The sequence below is a fragment of the Dermacentor variabilis genome, chromosome 3, assembly GCF_050947875.1.
Source record: "Dermacentor variabilis isolate Ectoservices chromosome 3, ASM5094787v1, whole genome shotgun sequence".
Classification (NCBI taxonomy): Eukaryota; Metazoa; Arthropoda; class Arachnida; order Ixodida; family Ixodidae; genus Dermacentor; species Dermacentor variabilis.
This window is the reverse complement of record NC_134570.1, coordinates 87,150,241-87,166,762: the sequence shown is the minus strand read 5'-3', so window position 1 is coordinate 87,166,762 and position 16,522 is coordinate 87,150,241. Positions and strand designations below refer to the sequence as shown.

The 16,522-nt window shown below is 48.7% G+C and overlaps 1 protein-coding gene across 1 annotated transcript in view; it reads right to left on the bottom strand.

Annotated features, from left to right (window-relative positions):
- The window catches only part of LOC142576000 (Na(+)/citrate cotransporter-like), a 66,397-nt gene extending 50,352 nt beyond the window's left edge, over positions 1–16,045 (bottom strand). The window contains exon 1 of the mRNA XM_075685866.1: positions 15,801–16,045. Coding sequence (XP_075541981.1) covers positions 15,801–15,876 — 76 coding nt within the window. The 5' untranslated portion in view covers positions 15,877–16,045. The remainder of the gene's footprint in view (positions 1–15,800) is intronic.
- Positions 16,046–16,522: the final 477 nt, after the last annotated feature.

The following is a 16,522-nucleotide window of genomic DNA, read 5'->3' as shown; positions in this document are numbered from 1 at the left end:
CTCCCCCAAAGCGCATGGTAAACATTAAGATCTCCTGTGAGAATCGTAGGGCCGGGTGTCGCTGATAGCACGTCGTGCAGTCGTTTAGAGTCGAAGCCACTTGAAGTAGCAATGTAAACACCGGCGAGTGGGAACGTCAGCTTATTCGTTTTCACAATTAAACAAACGTACTGGCTGTCGTCATGAGGCGAGACTGGGTGCAACACGTAAGTCAGATCGCATCTAATATATACAATTATCTTGCTCACATCACCACAGGTAGAGGGCATGAATGCCTCATAGCCAGAAATACGTATAACATTCTGCACATTCGGCTCGCAAATTACAAGGATGGGAAAACCGTTTTCGAAGACAAAATGTCTAAAATCTGAAATTCTCGATTTGAGACCACGGGCATTCCACTGCAGTAGAGATGCTTTCTTGACTTCCTTGTGGAAGGGCAGCGAGGGGCGGGCCATGGTGCTATGCGATGCTTTCAAGTACTGGAGTCCGCGCGTCCAATACTTGCAGTAAACTACGAGCAGCCGGAGTGTCCGTGTTTGTCAGTAGTAGACGCATGACATTCGTGAGCGATTTGAGCATGGCAGTCACTTGTGAGTCCTTGTCTCGCATTTGGTCAACTGTAGTGATATTTGACTTTAAGTGGCGAGTCATTTGCTGTGGCTCTGGCGCGTGGCATGTCTTCGGCAGTGCTGGCCACACCTCACTTGATGAAGCATGAAGGTCATGGACACTTCTTTTGTTGACATTCCTTTTCTTAGTGGAGACAGATGGAACAGGAGGCGGCGTTGCCGGACGAGACATTTCCCTTGAACCGGAAGAGGATTTCATAGACTTTCGTTTCCGGAGCGATGTCGCCTTATTGCTTCAGAAGCATCTCTGTGTGCCGATCCGTCTCTGGCCATTTTTCTCAAGATTTTCTGCTCTTTAGGCGTGGACAGTCTTTTGAGGATGCAGCGTGCGAGCCTTGACAATTTGGGCACTTGAGCTCTGTTGCACGGCAAGTGTCAGTGTCGTGTTGTTCGGAACATCGTGGGCATATCGTTGTATTTCGGCAGACGCCACTCACATGTCCAATTCTTTGACACCTTCTGCACTGAAGTGGTCTGGGTACGAAAGGTCGTACCACATGCCGAAAGTACATGTGATGGTAGGCAATCACCTTTAAACACGAGCCTTACACAGGTCGACTTGCCAAGGCACCGAGCTTGTAGTAAGGCAACACCATCTGTCGCAGGTTTGATTAAAATTGGTAGGTCGCTGTCGCTAATCGATGTGTCAATATCATAAACAATACCAGCCGTGGCTTCATTGTCCTGCGGAATGAGGTAGTGGACATTGATATTGCCCAGGAGCTTTACTGCCACCAAAGCCTTGATTGCGCTTCGGTTGTGGACATCAAGAGCCGGGACGTTCTTTCGAGTAATAATTCTGATGTCCTTGATTTCCCTTGGGAGAAGAGCCTCGAGAGAAACGGAAATCGCTTGTCTATAAAGGCGGTTGAGGTTGTCGGCAGGCGTGTCCGGCACAAAAACAATTGTGTGCGCCGATGGCCGTCGCTGTGGCACGACGGTAGACTTACTTGACGAAGACCGTCCACTGATGTTTCTTCTCTTGGCTTTCCGGTGTTCCACTCTTTCGAAGCCTTCGTCATCTGAGGCGTCGTCGTTTGAGCAGGAGTACACCACAGTGTCCTCGCTGTCAGCTTGACTAAGAGGACAAGTTCTCTTGCTCGGGCCGGTTCCTGCCGAAGCAGTCACGTCGCGTCTGCATTCTGCCGACTCCACTTCCATTGCCGTGGCAATGGGAGCAGCGTCTTTCAGTAAAACACGGGAAAAAACCGAAAATACTGCAGCGCGAAGGAACAATGGTCCCTACGAAAATCACTTCGTGCATATCTTGGGAAGTACCTACAAAGATACCACAGCCACTTTGATTCTTCACAAGTAGAAAATTACATATCAAGAAAGGGGTCAAGTATGGAGACACAAGCTCTCCTATGCTATTCTCTGCAAGCTTAGCATAATTATTCAAGCGATCAGACTGGGAAGGCTCAGGAGTGAGGATTAACGGTTCCGCTCGGCAACATTGGGGATTGGTTGCAACAAATGATTGAGGCCCTAAACCGAGACGGTGTAAGAGTGGAGTTAAAGGGAAGCTGAAAGGTTTTCCAGAAAAAATGAGTGAACATGTGTACATAAAGGTTTTCAACCCTCCGAATTCGAATATCGTATCGAAATTGAGCGAAAGAAAGCGCAAATATATTTTATTTCGACGAAAAGTGCAGCAGCGGACACGCCCAGCTCGCGCGTCTCGTTTCCGCCTGTGATTGGTCGGGCGCCTCGTGACGTCAACTCTAGTGACCGACCGCTGCCGTTACACATGAAGCACGGTGCCAGGTAGTTTGGTGCTGTAATGGAAAATTAAGAGGTAATGGAAAATTTAAAGAGACTGCGTTTTTCTGGGGAGTTCGGCGTTACTCCCTACATGTACGAGCCGATTGCGAAGAGCCGGCCTCTCGAAGAAGCAAACGATGCTGGTGCGAGCAGTGCTTTCGACGCTAACGAAAGCGAAGTCTTGGGATCTCCTCGTGTTGGAAATGCTCTTTGGTGAGTATGTTTTTTGCAAAGCGATCTAGTGATCTCGCCGATCTTTCGCCGATCTAGTGAGCTCGTTTCCGCTCAAACAACTGTAGTGTTGTGTTCCTGCATGCCTCCTCGTGGACCGTAAGCGGGGATGCGATCGTCGGCATTTGTGCGCTGTCCAAAGCTGTCGGCAATCTACAAAGACGGTTTAAACGCGTGAAAAGCTTCCCGGTTCATGCAATACGTGTAGTGGCCTTCATCTGTGCGCCATCCGCACACTACTCGTAACCAAAGTCGTGAAGGCGGCGAATTCCGTCGGCTACGTGAGACGGTCGGTTAATTCAGGCGTAACGCCTCACTGTTACAAAAACCGGTACACCAGCTCAAACTCCATTTATCTGAAAAAAGCATTGTAGCAATCACTAGCTTACACGTATTAAACTACACTGAACAATGGTTCGCGCAGTCAGGTTCTTACCTCAAGCTTCCTTGTTTTCGCGAAAGCTGCAGCCTTGACAGCGGTGACGAGCTCCTTGTGTACGCGAACACTGACGGCACTGCGCCGGGCCTTAGACGAGCCGACTTGACTGGCAAACCCAACGCACGTTTTAATGATAAATTCTCGTGATAATCCTCGTCACGGAAGTGGTTGGAGCACAGCACTGTTGTTCTTGAGGGCTTGAAATTCGTTCGCTTCACAGCAGCTTCCCACTTCGTTAAAAGCTTCTTGTCTTGTGGGAAGCAATGGAAGACAACATCGTCGCGGCCGCTGGTGCTCGTGCAACCGTAGGCTGCACAGAAAGCCGGCATGATCGGCCCACCACTTCAGTTGATGCTGCGCGCGTTGACTACCACTCTACATACACGCAGACGCACCAACAAAGGAATGCAGGGTCGATCGAAGCAGATTACGATGGAACGCACGCAGAAACAAGCACGGTCAGGCACGGTCGCGCAGGCTGCGAAGGAACAAAACACTAGAGTTGACGTCACAACACCGCGGTTTCCGGTCTCCGCTCGCATCGTCAGCGTCAGCAGCAGCGCGCGGCATTCGACGGGGGGCGGAGCTACAGCGCAATTTTAACCGACGATTACGTCGCTCCTAATTGAAAAAAAAACCCCAAATTTTACCTACATGGTTTATAAGGTTCTCGCATCCGTATATGAGCGTCTTATTGAATTCGACAGACTCTTCAGCTTCCCTTTAAAGAATAATATTCAGTGGTATAGATGTGTGTATATACTTAATTTTCGGTATGATTAGGGCTTACAAAGCAGACCCACGCTTCTCGTGCACTAGCCGTTGCATACGTGTGCACCATGCATTGGCCCTGAGGAACGTCAATCTGAGCTAGTACAAGCCGGCTGGTATGTGGGTGAGAAATCATTTATTGATTTGCTATTAAAAATAAATTATAGGGTTTTACCTGCCAAAACCACTTTTGGGTTATGAGGCGCGCCGTAGTGGAGGACTCCGGAAATTTCGACCACCTGGGCAATCTTAACGTGCACCTAAATATAAGTACGCGGGCGTTTTCGCCCCCATGGAAATGCGGCCGCCGTGGCCGGGATTCCATCCCGCGACTTCGTGCTCAGCAGCCCAACAGCCTAGCCACTGAGCAAGCACGGCGGGTTTGGTTGGGTATAACAAACGCGTAACAGTAGTACAGAATGTCATTGCGTGTCATGGTAAGACGGAGCTGTCTACTAAAATTAATTGTTAAGAGCAGCGGCCGGCCGCGATGCGTTGTCCTTAAAAAATCCGAGGACATCTAAAATCGTCTTACGATTTGTGAAGCGAATACATTATTGCCCAATCGGACGCCACCGAGGGGTTCTTCGGGTTATAAACACCTCGCGGGCAAGCAAGCGCGTTGAGACGCTTGGTACGTTTTGATTTCCCTTTCCGAAGCGCAGAGAGAACGCAGGCGAGAGCTTGCGCGGACAAGCAACGCCTGATAACACAGGCTTCCGAGAGCGAGGGTAAGAAGCAACGCCTGATAACACAGGCTTCCGAGAGCGAGGATAACGTGGCGTCGAGGCGATGCCCTCTCCCTTCACGCAATACCGCGGCAGCAGCTATTCCCCGACGCCTGCTCTGCTCCATTCACGGTGTAGCTACGTCGATGTCCGAGCCAGCTAGCGCGAGCGCGCGTCGCGCGGTCGTGAAGTGACGTCACACCCAATCGGAAGTAAGGCGACGTGTCGCTGCTATAGACGCCACCGGCCTTTTCGCTCAATGAGCCGTTTGACACTTTCGCATAAAAAATTCTGGCTTTCTCTCGCTGAGTCACGAACTGTATGATGGGCTTGAGCTGAGCGTGCAAAATTAGAATGGGTTAAGACGAGGAAGTACGTTGATAGTTCTCATAACATCCTTGTCCATAATTTCCAGATTTGCACACTACGAATCAGTAAGTCAATGAAATAGTGCCTCGTAGGCAATGCGCAGTTGGTGGACTTGTGGACCGCTTATTGACGCAATTCTGCGCACCTATAGGGTAGAGTTGCCTACATTTTGTGCGGACTTTGCGAAGCCATCAGTCACCGGATCCAAACTGGTGGATCTGGGAAACTAATGGTATCTTCGACTGGTCGCCCGTATGCCCCGAAGCAGAGTCGGGTAGATCGGTCGTTTCCCGAGTTCAAAGGTAGGGGACAAGCGCGCAAGCCGAACGTGCGACTCGCTCTCGGAGGAGGAAATTGCTGATGCGAAACTACGTGACTACTGCCAACGTCCAATGTTTCGCCTATCCAAAGCTCCCGGCGCTGCCGGAAAAACCGGCGGACGTGCCGGCGGGACGAACGTTCGTCGAGACGCGAGCATGCAGTAGCCTAGGTTGCCAAGGTTACGGTGGGCCGTCGCCAACAGCAGCGGCGCGGCGCTGCGATGACGTTTCAATCTCGATGACTGCTCCGACGACAGGGCTCGGAGCGCCTCAGAGCGCTCCAAGATAGAGGAGAGCAATCGAGAAGAACCAGCCGAACGCAGGGCGCGCACCCTCTTTCAACCAGCCGAAGACAACGCCGCTCGCGAGAGCGCTCCAGAGTGCTCAGAAACGACCAGCCGAAGACAGCATAAGCGTTCGCCCTTGTTCGGTTTCCTGTATAATTGCTTGGTCACGCTTCAATTGAAAGCCCGCCTTAGATGGCGCTATTCTGCTGGGTTTGTTGGCTACCTGCATTTAGCGGGACTTTCTTGGTTAATACTTTCCTTGCTTTTACTGCCTTCGCCAGCCTCAGCTTGAAGTCAGGTAGATATTGTTTAGAAATCCTGATATTTCTTTTCTTTTTCTGGTGGGAACAACGAACGCTAGGAATTCATTAGGGCTAAAAAAAATATAGAGGGACCAAAAGCGTCGCTGAAGCCACCGCGCTGTCGCCGCCTCGGAATATGCTAGCTCCGCAAAGCGTCGGTCTACGTTCGGGACATCATCATTATCAGCTGAAAGAGGCCTTGAGATATATTTGGAAAATGTGAGTCAATCAGCGGGTTTTAGGCTCGAAACGCCATTATCAGACATCGGCCACGGGAAGTGACATAGAAACTGACCCGGGCAGAAAAAAAATAATTTAAAATAATCATTTTCTCATTTTTTAGATATTGTTTCTTTGATGATCCACACCAATGACCCGCAGCCCTGCTTAGGCCACTGGGCCATCCTTTTTATTAGAGTTCATTCTCTGTCTCACACCAACATCATCATCATCATCATCATCAGCCTGGTTACGCCCACTGCAGGGCAAAGGCCTCTCCCATACTTCTCCAACAACCCCGGTCATGTACTAATTGTGGCCATGCCGTCCTAGCAAACTTCTTAACCTCATCCGCCCACCTAACTTTCTGCCGCCCCCTGCTACGCTTCCCTTCCCTTGGGATCCAGTCCATAACCCTTAATGACCATCGGTTATCTTCCCTCCTCATTACATGTCCTGCCCATGCCCATTTCTTTTTCTTAATTTCAACTAAGATGTCATTAACTCGCGTTTGTTCCCTCACCCAATCTGCTCTTTTCTTATCCCTTAACGTTACACCTATCATTCTTCTTTCCATAGCTCGTTGTGTCGTCCTCAATTTGAGGAGAACCCTTTTCGTAAGCCTCCAGGTTTCTGCCCCATTGTGAGTACTGGTAAGACACAGCTGTTATACACTTTTCTCTTGAGGGATAACGGCAACCTGCTGTTCATGATTTGGGAATGCCTGCAAAACGCACTCCAGCCTATTCTTATTCTTCTGATTATTTCCGTCTCATGATCCGGATCCGCCGTCACTACCTGCCCTAAGTAGATGTATTCCCTTACGACTTCCAGTGCCTCGCTGCCTATTGTAAATTGCTGTTCTCTCCCGAGACTGTTAAGCATTACTTTAGTTTTCTGCATATTAATTTTTAGACCCACTCTTCTGCTTTGCCTCTCCAGGTCAGTGAGCATGCATTGCAATTGGTCCCCTGAGTTACTAAGCAAGGCAATATCATCAGCGAATCGCAAGTTACTAAGGTATTCTCCATTAACTTTTATCCCCAATTCTTTCCAATCCAGGTCTCTGAATACCTCCTGTAAACACGCTGTGAATAGCATTGGTGATATCGTATCTCCCTGCCTGACGCCTTTCTTTATTGAGATTTTGTTGCTTGCTTTATGGAGGACTACGGTGGCTGTGGAGCCGCTATAGATATCTTCCAGTATTTTTACATATGGCTCATCTACACCCTGATTCCGTAATACCTCCATGACTGCTGAGGTTTCGACTGAATCAAACGCTTTCTCGTAATCAATGAAAGCTATATATAAGGGTTGGTTATATTCTGCACATTTCTCTATCACTTGATTGATAGTGTGAATATGGTCTATTGTTGAGTAGCCTTTACGGAATCCTGCCTGGTCCTTTGGTTGACAGAAGTCTAAGGTGTTCCTGATTCTATTTGCAATTACCTTAGTAAATACTTTGTAGGCAACGGACAGTAAGCTGATCGGTCTATAATTTTTCAAGTCTTTGGCGTCCCCTTTCTTATGGATTAGGATTATGTTAGCGTTCTTCCAAGATTCCGGTACGCTCGAGGTCATGAGGCATTGCGTATACAGGGTGGCCAGTTTCTCTAGAACAATCTGTCCACCATCCTTCAACAAATCTGCTGTTACCTGATCCTCCCCAGCTGGCTTCCCCCTTTGCATATCTCCTAAGGCTTTCTTTACTTCTTCCGGCGTTACCTTCGGGATTTGGAATACCTCTAGACTATTTTCTCTTCCATTATTGTCGTGGGTGCCACTGGTGCTGTATAAATCTCTATAGAACTCCTCAGCCACTTGAACTATCTCATCCATATTAGTAATGATATTGCCGGCTTTGTCTCTTAACGCATACATCTGATTCTTGCCAATTCCTAGTTTCTTCTTCACTGTTTTTAGGCTTCCTCCGCTCCTGAGAGCATGTTCAATTCTATCCATATTATACTTCCTTATGTCAGCTGTCTTATGCTTGTTGATTAACTTCGAAAGTTCTGCCAGTTGTATTCTAGCTGTAGGGTTAGATGCTTTCATACATTGGCGTTTCTTGATCAGATCTTTCGTCTCCTGCGATAGTTTGCTGGTATCCTGCCTAACGGAGTTACCACCGACTTCCCTTGCACACTCCTTAATGATGCCCACAAGATTGTCGTTCATTGCTTCAACACTAAGGTCCTCTTCCTGAGTTAAAGCTGAATACCTGTTCTGTAGCTTGATCTGGAATTCCTCTATTTTCCCTCTCACCGCTAACTCATTGATCGGCTTTTTATGTACCAGTTTCTTTCGTTTCCTCCTCAGGTCTAGGCTAATTCGAGTTCTTACCATCCTGTGGTCACTGCAGCGCACCTTGCCGAGCACGTCCACATCTTGTATGATGCCAGGGTTAGCGCAGAGTATGAAGTCTATTTCATTTCTAGTCTCGCCGTTCGGGCTCCTCCACGTCCACTTTCGGCTATCCCGCTTGCGGAAGAAGGTATTCATTATCCTCATATTATTCTGTTCCGCAAACTCTACTAATAACTCTCCCCTGATATTCCTAGTGCCTATGCCATATTCCCCCACTGCCTTGTCTCCAGCCTGCTTCTTGCCTACCTTGGCATTAAAGTCGCCCATTAGTATAGTGTATTTAGTTTTCACTCTCCCCACCGCCGATTCCACGTCTTCATAGAAGCTTTCAACTTCCTGGTCAACATGACTGGATGTAGGGGCGTAGACCTGTACAATCTTCATTTTGTACCTCTTAATAAATTTCACAACGAGACCTGCCACCCTCTCGTTAATGCTATAGAATTCCTGTATGTTACCAGCTATATTCTTAATAATCAGGAATCCGACTCCTAGTTCTCTTCTCTCCGCTAAGCCCCGGTAGCACAGGACGTGCCCGCTTTTTAGCACTGTATATGCTTCTTTCGGCCTCCTAACTTCACTGAGCCCTATTATATCCCCTTTGCTGCCCTCTAATTCCTCCAATAGCACTGCTAGACTCGCCTCACTAGATAACGTTCTAGCGTTAAACGTTGCCAGGTTCATATTCCAATGGCGGCCTGTCCGGAGCCAGTGATTCTTAGCACCCTCTGCTGCGTCGCAGGTCTGACCGCCGCCGTGGTCAGTTGCTTCGCAGCTGCTGGGGACTGAGGGCCGGGGTTTGATTGTTGTGTTCATAGGAGGTTGTGGCCAAGTACTGCACCAGGGTGGCCAATCCTGCTCTGGTGAGGGAGTGCGTTACCGGTTCTGGTCACCGGGATCAGGCCACACTCCAGGCCTGTTTGTGCAATTTTATCAACACGCGGATTTTTTTTTTAATCCGGTGGAAAATTGCCGGCACCGGGATTCGAACCACGGACCTCTTGCACGCGAGGCGGTTGTTCTACCTCTACGCCACCGCTGCAACGCCCATAGTTAAACCAAGCACCTCAAATTTTTGTTGTACGTAATCCGCAAGAACTCCCGATTCCCCCGCCCCCCTTTTGTCCGTTGTATATATAAACTCGCTTCCACATTTGCTTCTGCCTGGACACCGCGCGAGCTATTTAAGCCTTTGCTATAACATCTCTAAGAAAGGAAGAAAACAGATTTATTCAAACGCTAATTAACTGACCCACAGCTTTAATTTGTGCTCCCCATTTTCTCCAAATTCATATTAAAATGCGTAATCATGCCTGTTTTAGAGCGCTTCTCGTCGCACCAGCTGGTTTCATTGGAACACGACGCGTGATCGAGTAAGACGCTCAGAGATGGTTTCGCTCTCTGTCGTCGTCTTTTCATCCGCAATGAAAGAGTGCACCCTCGCATTAGGCACACACCAAAGGCTGCCTCTCGGCATCTGTTGCGATCTGCGGCAACAACGGCGACCCGAACACGGATGAAAGCGAGAAACGCTTAGCCAAGCAATCCTTCGTAGTTCCCGCGCGCCCGATTTTCCAGTAGCAAAGTTTCCTTTTGTTTACCGTCTTTCGGCTTCCTGCCTTCCGCGTATTGCAAGGTGATCACGAAACCACACGTGCGTGGGCCAAGCTGGAGAAACACCGCGCAGCAACCGGTCGCCGAGAGCACGCGGTGTAGAGCAAAGTCACGGGAACGCCGCGCCTTTTTGTGTAACGACGCCTCAGGATCCACATTTTAAGGCGTACCTCAACGGTTGATAATCTACGTAAAACTATTTGTGCGCAAACGAACAGGGACGAAAAATAGGAACAACACAAGGCCGAGCGCTCGTCCTTGTGTTGCTCCTATTCTTTGTCCCTGTTTGTTTGCGCACAAAAAGTTTTAAGATAATCTGTTCCAACTAGGCCGACTCGCTGCTAGGATAATCTAGCTCTCCTGTAGTTTTCTTTGCTGCTCTTGTGATCGGCTGCTGTGGGCAACGTGCTCACAGAAATATTACGGCTACTCAGTTTCTTTTTTCTTAGTTTTTCGTAAACGACACTAGCAAAATTATAAGAAAATATACGAGAAAAAGGCCCGAGAATTTATCCATCGGCCCAAGAATTTAGAGATACAGCTAGTTGTGAAAAAAATGGGCCACGGCTTAGCTCAGGTAACCCTGGATATGCAAAGCGAAAGCTTGGGTTACTCTTGCTTTCACTTGGTTAACCTTGGATTTAGTTGTAATTACTATACTTAGGTATATAATCATCGTTAAGCCAGGTATGACGGCTGTGCCTAGGTTGGTGGCAAGACATGACTGGGATTAGGCTTGGCTAGACACGCATCGTTCTCGGTGCGACGCCTATTGTGCCACGGGGAAAGCGCAAGTGCTGGACATGCAAAGAGACACCGCGAACACGCGCAGCGTCGAAGCACGAACGGACAGGGCGCGAACGCGGTGACTACATTGATCTCGACGGCGCGACGCCTGTTGCATTCCGGACCCTCTCCAGTGAAGCAGCTCGGCGAGAGACATCCGTGGGGTGGTCAGACGCCGCTTGGCGACGACGGCTGAAAGCCTCCCGCGCAGGCTCAGAGAAGACGACCCTCGCTCTCATCCATGGCCAAGCTCGCACTGACTAGGCGAGCGCGGCGCTCCTCTTAGCTATAGTGAACTACCTAGTATCTTAGCCAGGAGCGCGGCAAGTGACGTGGTCAGGCGGCAGCCCAGCTGCGGAGAGCGCATGCGCGAAGCCGGAGGCGGCCGCGGAGCTCGGCGCGGCGAGTCACGTGATGCTTTGCCAAGGGTACGGCACAGCTGCTGTCAAATGAACATCAAACTGCTGGCGACGGCGAAACTTCGCTCGACGCGGTTAGTAAAGCTTGCGCTTTAACAAAGTTCAATTCCGTGCGGTAGATTGAAGGTTTTAGGCGCATGGCTATCGCTCTGGGGTTCCGGAGGGCGCTTTCCAGAGCATTCTCCCGCCTTCCTCGCTTGTTAAGCAGCTGCATTTCAACAATTGTTGCCTATGTACCTTCCATCTCTGCTACTTGTGTGTCCTATATGGCATGGCCCAACATGAGCCGCATATGCAGCTTTCGAGAGGCCCTCGACGCCGCTTCCCTTCAATTGGACCCCGGACCTTTGAGGCTCGTGTGCCCGTTCCCATAGCTCCACGAATTTTGAAAAGAGTACCCCGGTCAGAAGCAGGATCGACATAGATGTACGGATGCAGGGTGCATTAACAGGTAGTCATGAAATGCTTATAAAAGCGATTTGATGCATCCGGGTGTTCATGCATGTGCAAGCGGAGCGTATATGTCAGCGTATTGCCTAAAGCAACGCGAATGCAAGCCAATAGTTCGAAGACTCTGACACGTTCGCGCGTTTGTGAACGTATTCTGTTGCGAGCAAAGGACAGTCGTGAGGGTCAGAAATGTTCATGCGTTCAATGTATGCGTCTTTAGGCATTCCATACTGAGTTGCGTAGAACGTGGTACACGCACCATAATGTTGTTTTGTACTCCGCACCATTATGTATGATACTTATACCACATTCGTCTGGTCCCTACCCCACTGTGGCTCGGGTACGTTGCAACGAGGCTAATATAGTTCCTCATCTGAACCAGACAAAGCGTCACCAAGTCGAACGTGCAGGCACTCGCCAGAGCATTCGGAGGTCGAAAGAGGAAACACGTCAGCACTTTTGCAAAGAAAGAAGGAGCGCAGATGCCGAGGCACGCAGCCGTCACGCCAACAAATAACGCTGCAAGAGCCACGAGGTCGGAACTCCCCTATAGATCTCGGTTGAGCCTCACTAAGCGAAATTCGAGTATGGTGAACTCCAGCTTCCAACATAAACGTGGGGCGATGTATACTTAATCAGCGCGTCGTAAAATAAGGTGAAACAAAGTTGGGAGACAAAAACAATATAGGTAAAGTGACCGAGAACGAAGCATCACGATTCTGAAGAGGCGACACGAAGGATCGAATGTTCCATCTGACTCCAACTTCCTCATGTATCTCTGATCCTGCTTGGCTCTCAAATTTCCAAATGTGTCATGCGAATTTCCATGCGAAGACGAAATTCAGCTGTGTGCTCGCCGCAAAGTGCGAGCTTCGATTTACTTTCATTATAAAAACAGGCCAGTTTTGCCTGGCTCGCGCATATGCTGCGGAAGGAGAGGGATAACCTGCGTTTTTTCAATAGTGACAGACAGTTCGGCATTGCTGACATAAAGGAGCGTCGACAGTGTTCTACATACTAGATTCGTGTTCACAAGCATTATGCTGCCGCAGGACGTTCGCGAACACAAATAAGGTTACTATGTAGAACGTTAAAAGAGCATACCGATTGGAGGGACGGAATGATTTTGTGCTCTAGCACGTTTAAAATCAAGGCAGGCTCAACCATATTCGCCAGTACGAAGATGAAAAGAAAGATCTGATACGGAACAAGTCATGCTGCTTTCGGCATCAATTATTTTTATTTACCTACAGTTCAGTTTCCGTTGTTATGAATTTAGAGAATTATGAATTATGAATTATGTAGAACTCCGTCCTACAATTAGTCAACGCTCTTCTCCTGCCGCCATTGTTCAGGCATATTGTCTGGCAGGCTTTAATATCCGTCAACCTGCTACACCAAGCACCAGCATGTTTTGCAGTGCTTCTTCAGGGTTTCTTCACTAGAATTCAACGCGCCACCATTCCGCTTCGTGCTGTTATGAAATTATTGCGACTACGTGGACAGTTCCAGCCGCTAGGTACATGATAACGGAGCAACACTCAAAGCGGTTTTCAATGCACCTATACATCACTTGTGAACACGGCCGCTGCGCGCGAGTGCCGAGAATTATATAGCCCATAATTCACACTTAATTGTAGCAGTTAAGTGCACCAGCTTTGTTTCCCGAGTCACTTATTATACCTAAAGGAACGTGCGCGTATAGAGTAACAGCACCATCCCAGTGAGCTGCGTCACTCGCATAGCGTCGTGCAGCAGTAGTAGTATTCATGCGGCTGCGAAGAGTACAACAGCTGTACGGAGTGGCGTTACGAACATGCTGAAAGCGTCCACAGTTCCTTAAAAACAAAACTGGTGGAAGGGAAAGGGAGAAAGGGGAAAATGACGGGATAAATGCCGAGATGAGGCAGCTGTTTTGACTCCTGGCTCCGGAAGTGTGCGTCTACTTCGTGGTAAAAACGCGCGCAAAGAGGTTGCATAATTTGGAGGTGACGCAGTAATAATAACAGGCAGTGGTCGCCAGAGGCACATCGCACGGCGACAGCAGTCATATTTCTTAGTCCCCTCCAAAAGTTATATCTAGGCCTCTATACCCCTCGCCGCTTCCGTTTTGTAGTGCAATGAACGACGCGTTCTTCTTGCAGGCAAGAGCATGCCGAGATATTCAGGCGATATCTTCGCGGGAAACGACGAGAACCGGCGTAATCAGCGTAGTATTGCTGATGGCATTGCCGATGGCATTGCGGGAAACGAAGTTCGCGCTTCGTCAGAGCCATCCACATTATGCGGCAAACAGCTTATGTATGTCAGAAGTGCGCAGCAAGCTCGAGGAAACCTCTGGCGGAGCGCGGGCGACCCACGAACAGTTCCTGTACACACACGTCCGGGGCTCGAACTTCGCACGCACGTCTATTCTTCGCGTTGGTGACAGGAAATCAATGTTGCCTTGCACGCGCACGGGTTTGTCGATGTTATACAATAGGTTTACAGATTTACACAGACCTGTCCTTTTGCGAGACCAACATAATGATTGTACTGACGCAACGACATTCTAGATAAGTGAATGCAACTGAAGTCTTGGTGAATGCGGATTTGAATAAATTTAGCGCTACAGAGCAGGCGGATTTTCTATAGTGTGTACTCGTATTTGCGCCTAGCTACGTCCTCCATGTAGTTTTAGCCTGTGCCACGCCGGCCGAGGTACTTGGCTAGATTTTTCATTGTCATTGATTTCTGATTTTTTCCAGTTGTCGGGGTTTAGTTCTTATGCCTAAGTTCGCTAGCTCTTTGAAGTCCTACTTTCTTAGCGTTCAACTTATTAAATATTACTAATTTGCAAGTAAGCGACATCGTTACGATTTGGCGGAGCACGTTCTGTGACAGACCAAAGAAAGGTGTTTTTCCATGTTAGAATGTAAAACAAAGTACGGTTTGTAGTTGGTTGTCGACAAACAATGGAAGGAAATGTTCGGCAAACAATGTGGGTAGTTTATTTTTGTTTGAACAGTGCCATGAAAAATGACTGAAAAGGAGAGGACACCCAGTGAAGTTACTTCCAACATCTATATATAAAAAACGAGCGTTCTTTCAACACCAGTATTTTGTTTTTAATTTCGGCGTTTTTTTTTTTAAATCGTCTTTGACAAACGGCGCTGTTCCATCTTCTGAGGGGATTTCTGCAAAAGGCGCAGATCACGTGCATGACAACTCGCTTTGTCTAGGTAGATAATTAAACATCATGAGCATCTTTACGATTATTTCCTTTTTTAAGTTTTTCCTTTTCTTTTTTATATATTTCGAACTATCATCACTTTCAAGAATACCCTCCATAAAGAAGTATGCGAAGTATATGGGGCGTTGTAGTTAAGTTGCCTTAGAGCGTTCCAAAAGCGCTTCCCGGGGTGATCATAATTGTAACGTCCGTGCGATGTCTAACAAACCTAAGGGCATATTTTTTAACCACTTTGTTTTAATTGCCATTTGCAATACGTGCCTTACATTTATTAACAAAAATGTTAACTAAATATTTTCAATAAGCTGCCTGTGTGTTGCGATTTGCTTGGCCTGTAATGTCCACCTCTCCAAGTAATCCCCCAGCAGAGCAGATTCCCTTTGTGTGCTACATTCGATTTGAAGAAAAATTTCACTTCTAACCAAAATAAAATAAAAAAGCATGTTAGTTTCAAAATAAAATCATCGTATGAAGTAAGCCTAATCTGTTTATTATCCTTGTTATCAATTTTCTTGTTAATGTTTAAACCAGAATATCTCCGCCGTACAAAATAAATTTCTAGCATTATCACGTATACCGTATTCTCCGCTCCATGTCAGCGCAACTAATTGGCAAGCGTGAAGTTGATTTAATCACATTATAACCTACCCAACAATAATCGCGACAGCCCAGTGAATTGCGGACCGTTTCTTCTCAGTGCTTGCCCGAAGGTAAACGTAAACAGAGGGACGTTTCAAGGATGCATCCCAGCCTTTGCGTAACGGTCAGTTTCAGATGCGAGTTTCTGCGCTCTCTTCCATTATTTCCTAAACCGATTAGCGACGCTACGCGGCACGCGCCATTAACAAGTACGAGCTCGCTTACCTCCGTAGCTTGCATGGTCGTCGGTCGGGCCATCTGCATCCGGCAGCTTCTCCACGTAGAAGATGCCCGACACCATCGTCGATTGCACTGGGGTAACGCGGGAGGGCACTTGTTACCCGATGCAGGCAGAGGATGCACCGTTGAGCGTCGGCGCGCGAAGAGAACGGGAATGTTTGTAGCGAACCTAGCTCGCTCGAGACGGCCGCCGCCCGAGCGTTACCCCGGCCGTCGGGGCCCGCTATGCGTACACGGCGGGAGAAAGCGTTGTCCAGGATCTGTGCAACCAACCGGTTCCACCGCGCGCCTCGACGCAGGCCAAGTCGAGCCTCCGCTATACGCAGGACTTGCTACGCGTTCTCCTCTCTTCACGCTTGGAGGAACGTTCGACACGTGGTGAGCGCGACGTTCGAATGTACAGCGCGGCCGGTTGCTGCCGCCACCGTTTTCGCTGCTACCACGTTGCTTCGTTCCCCAACAAGCGCGACTGCGAGTGTCGAGAGCCACGAATGCGTTATTAACCGACGGCAACGTTGGCGACGACTGACCGCAAGCGTGACTTGGACGGCGAAGATTGTGTGCCAACGAGCACGACTTGGCGGATGATGATCGTCCGACCTGCGTATCCACGACTTGACGGTGGTAGCGACAATGGATCGCTGGTGATGTCTGACGAACACGACTGGGCTGGTGAAGATTCTCTTACGGCGTAGCCACGACTCGAT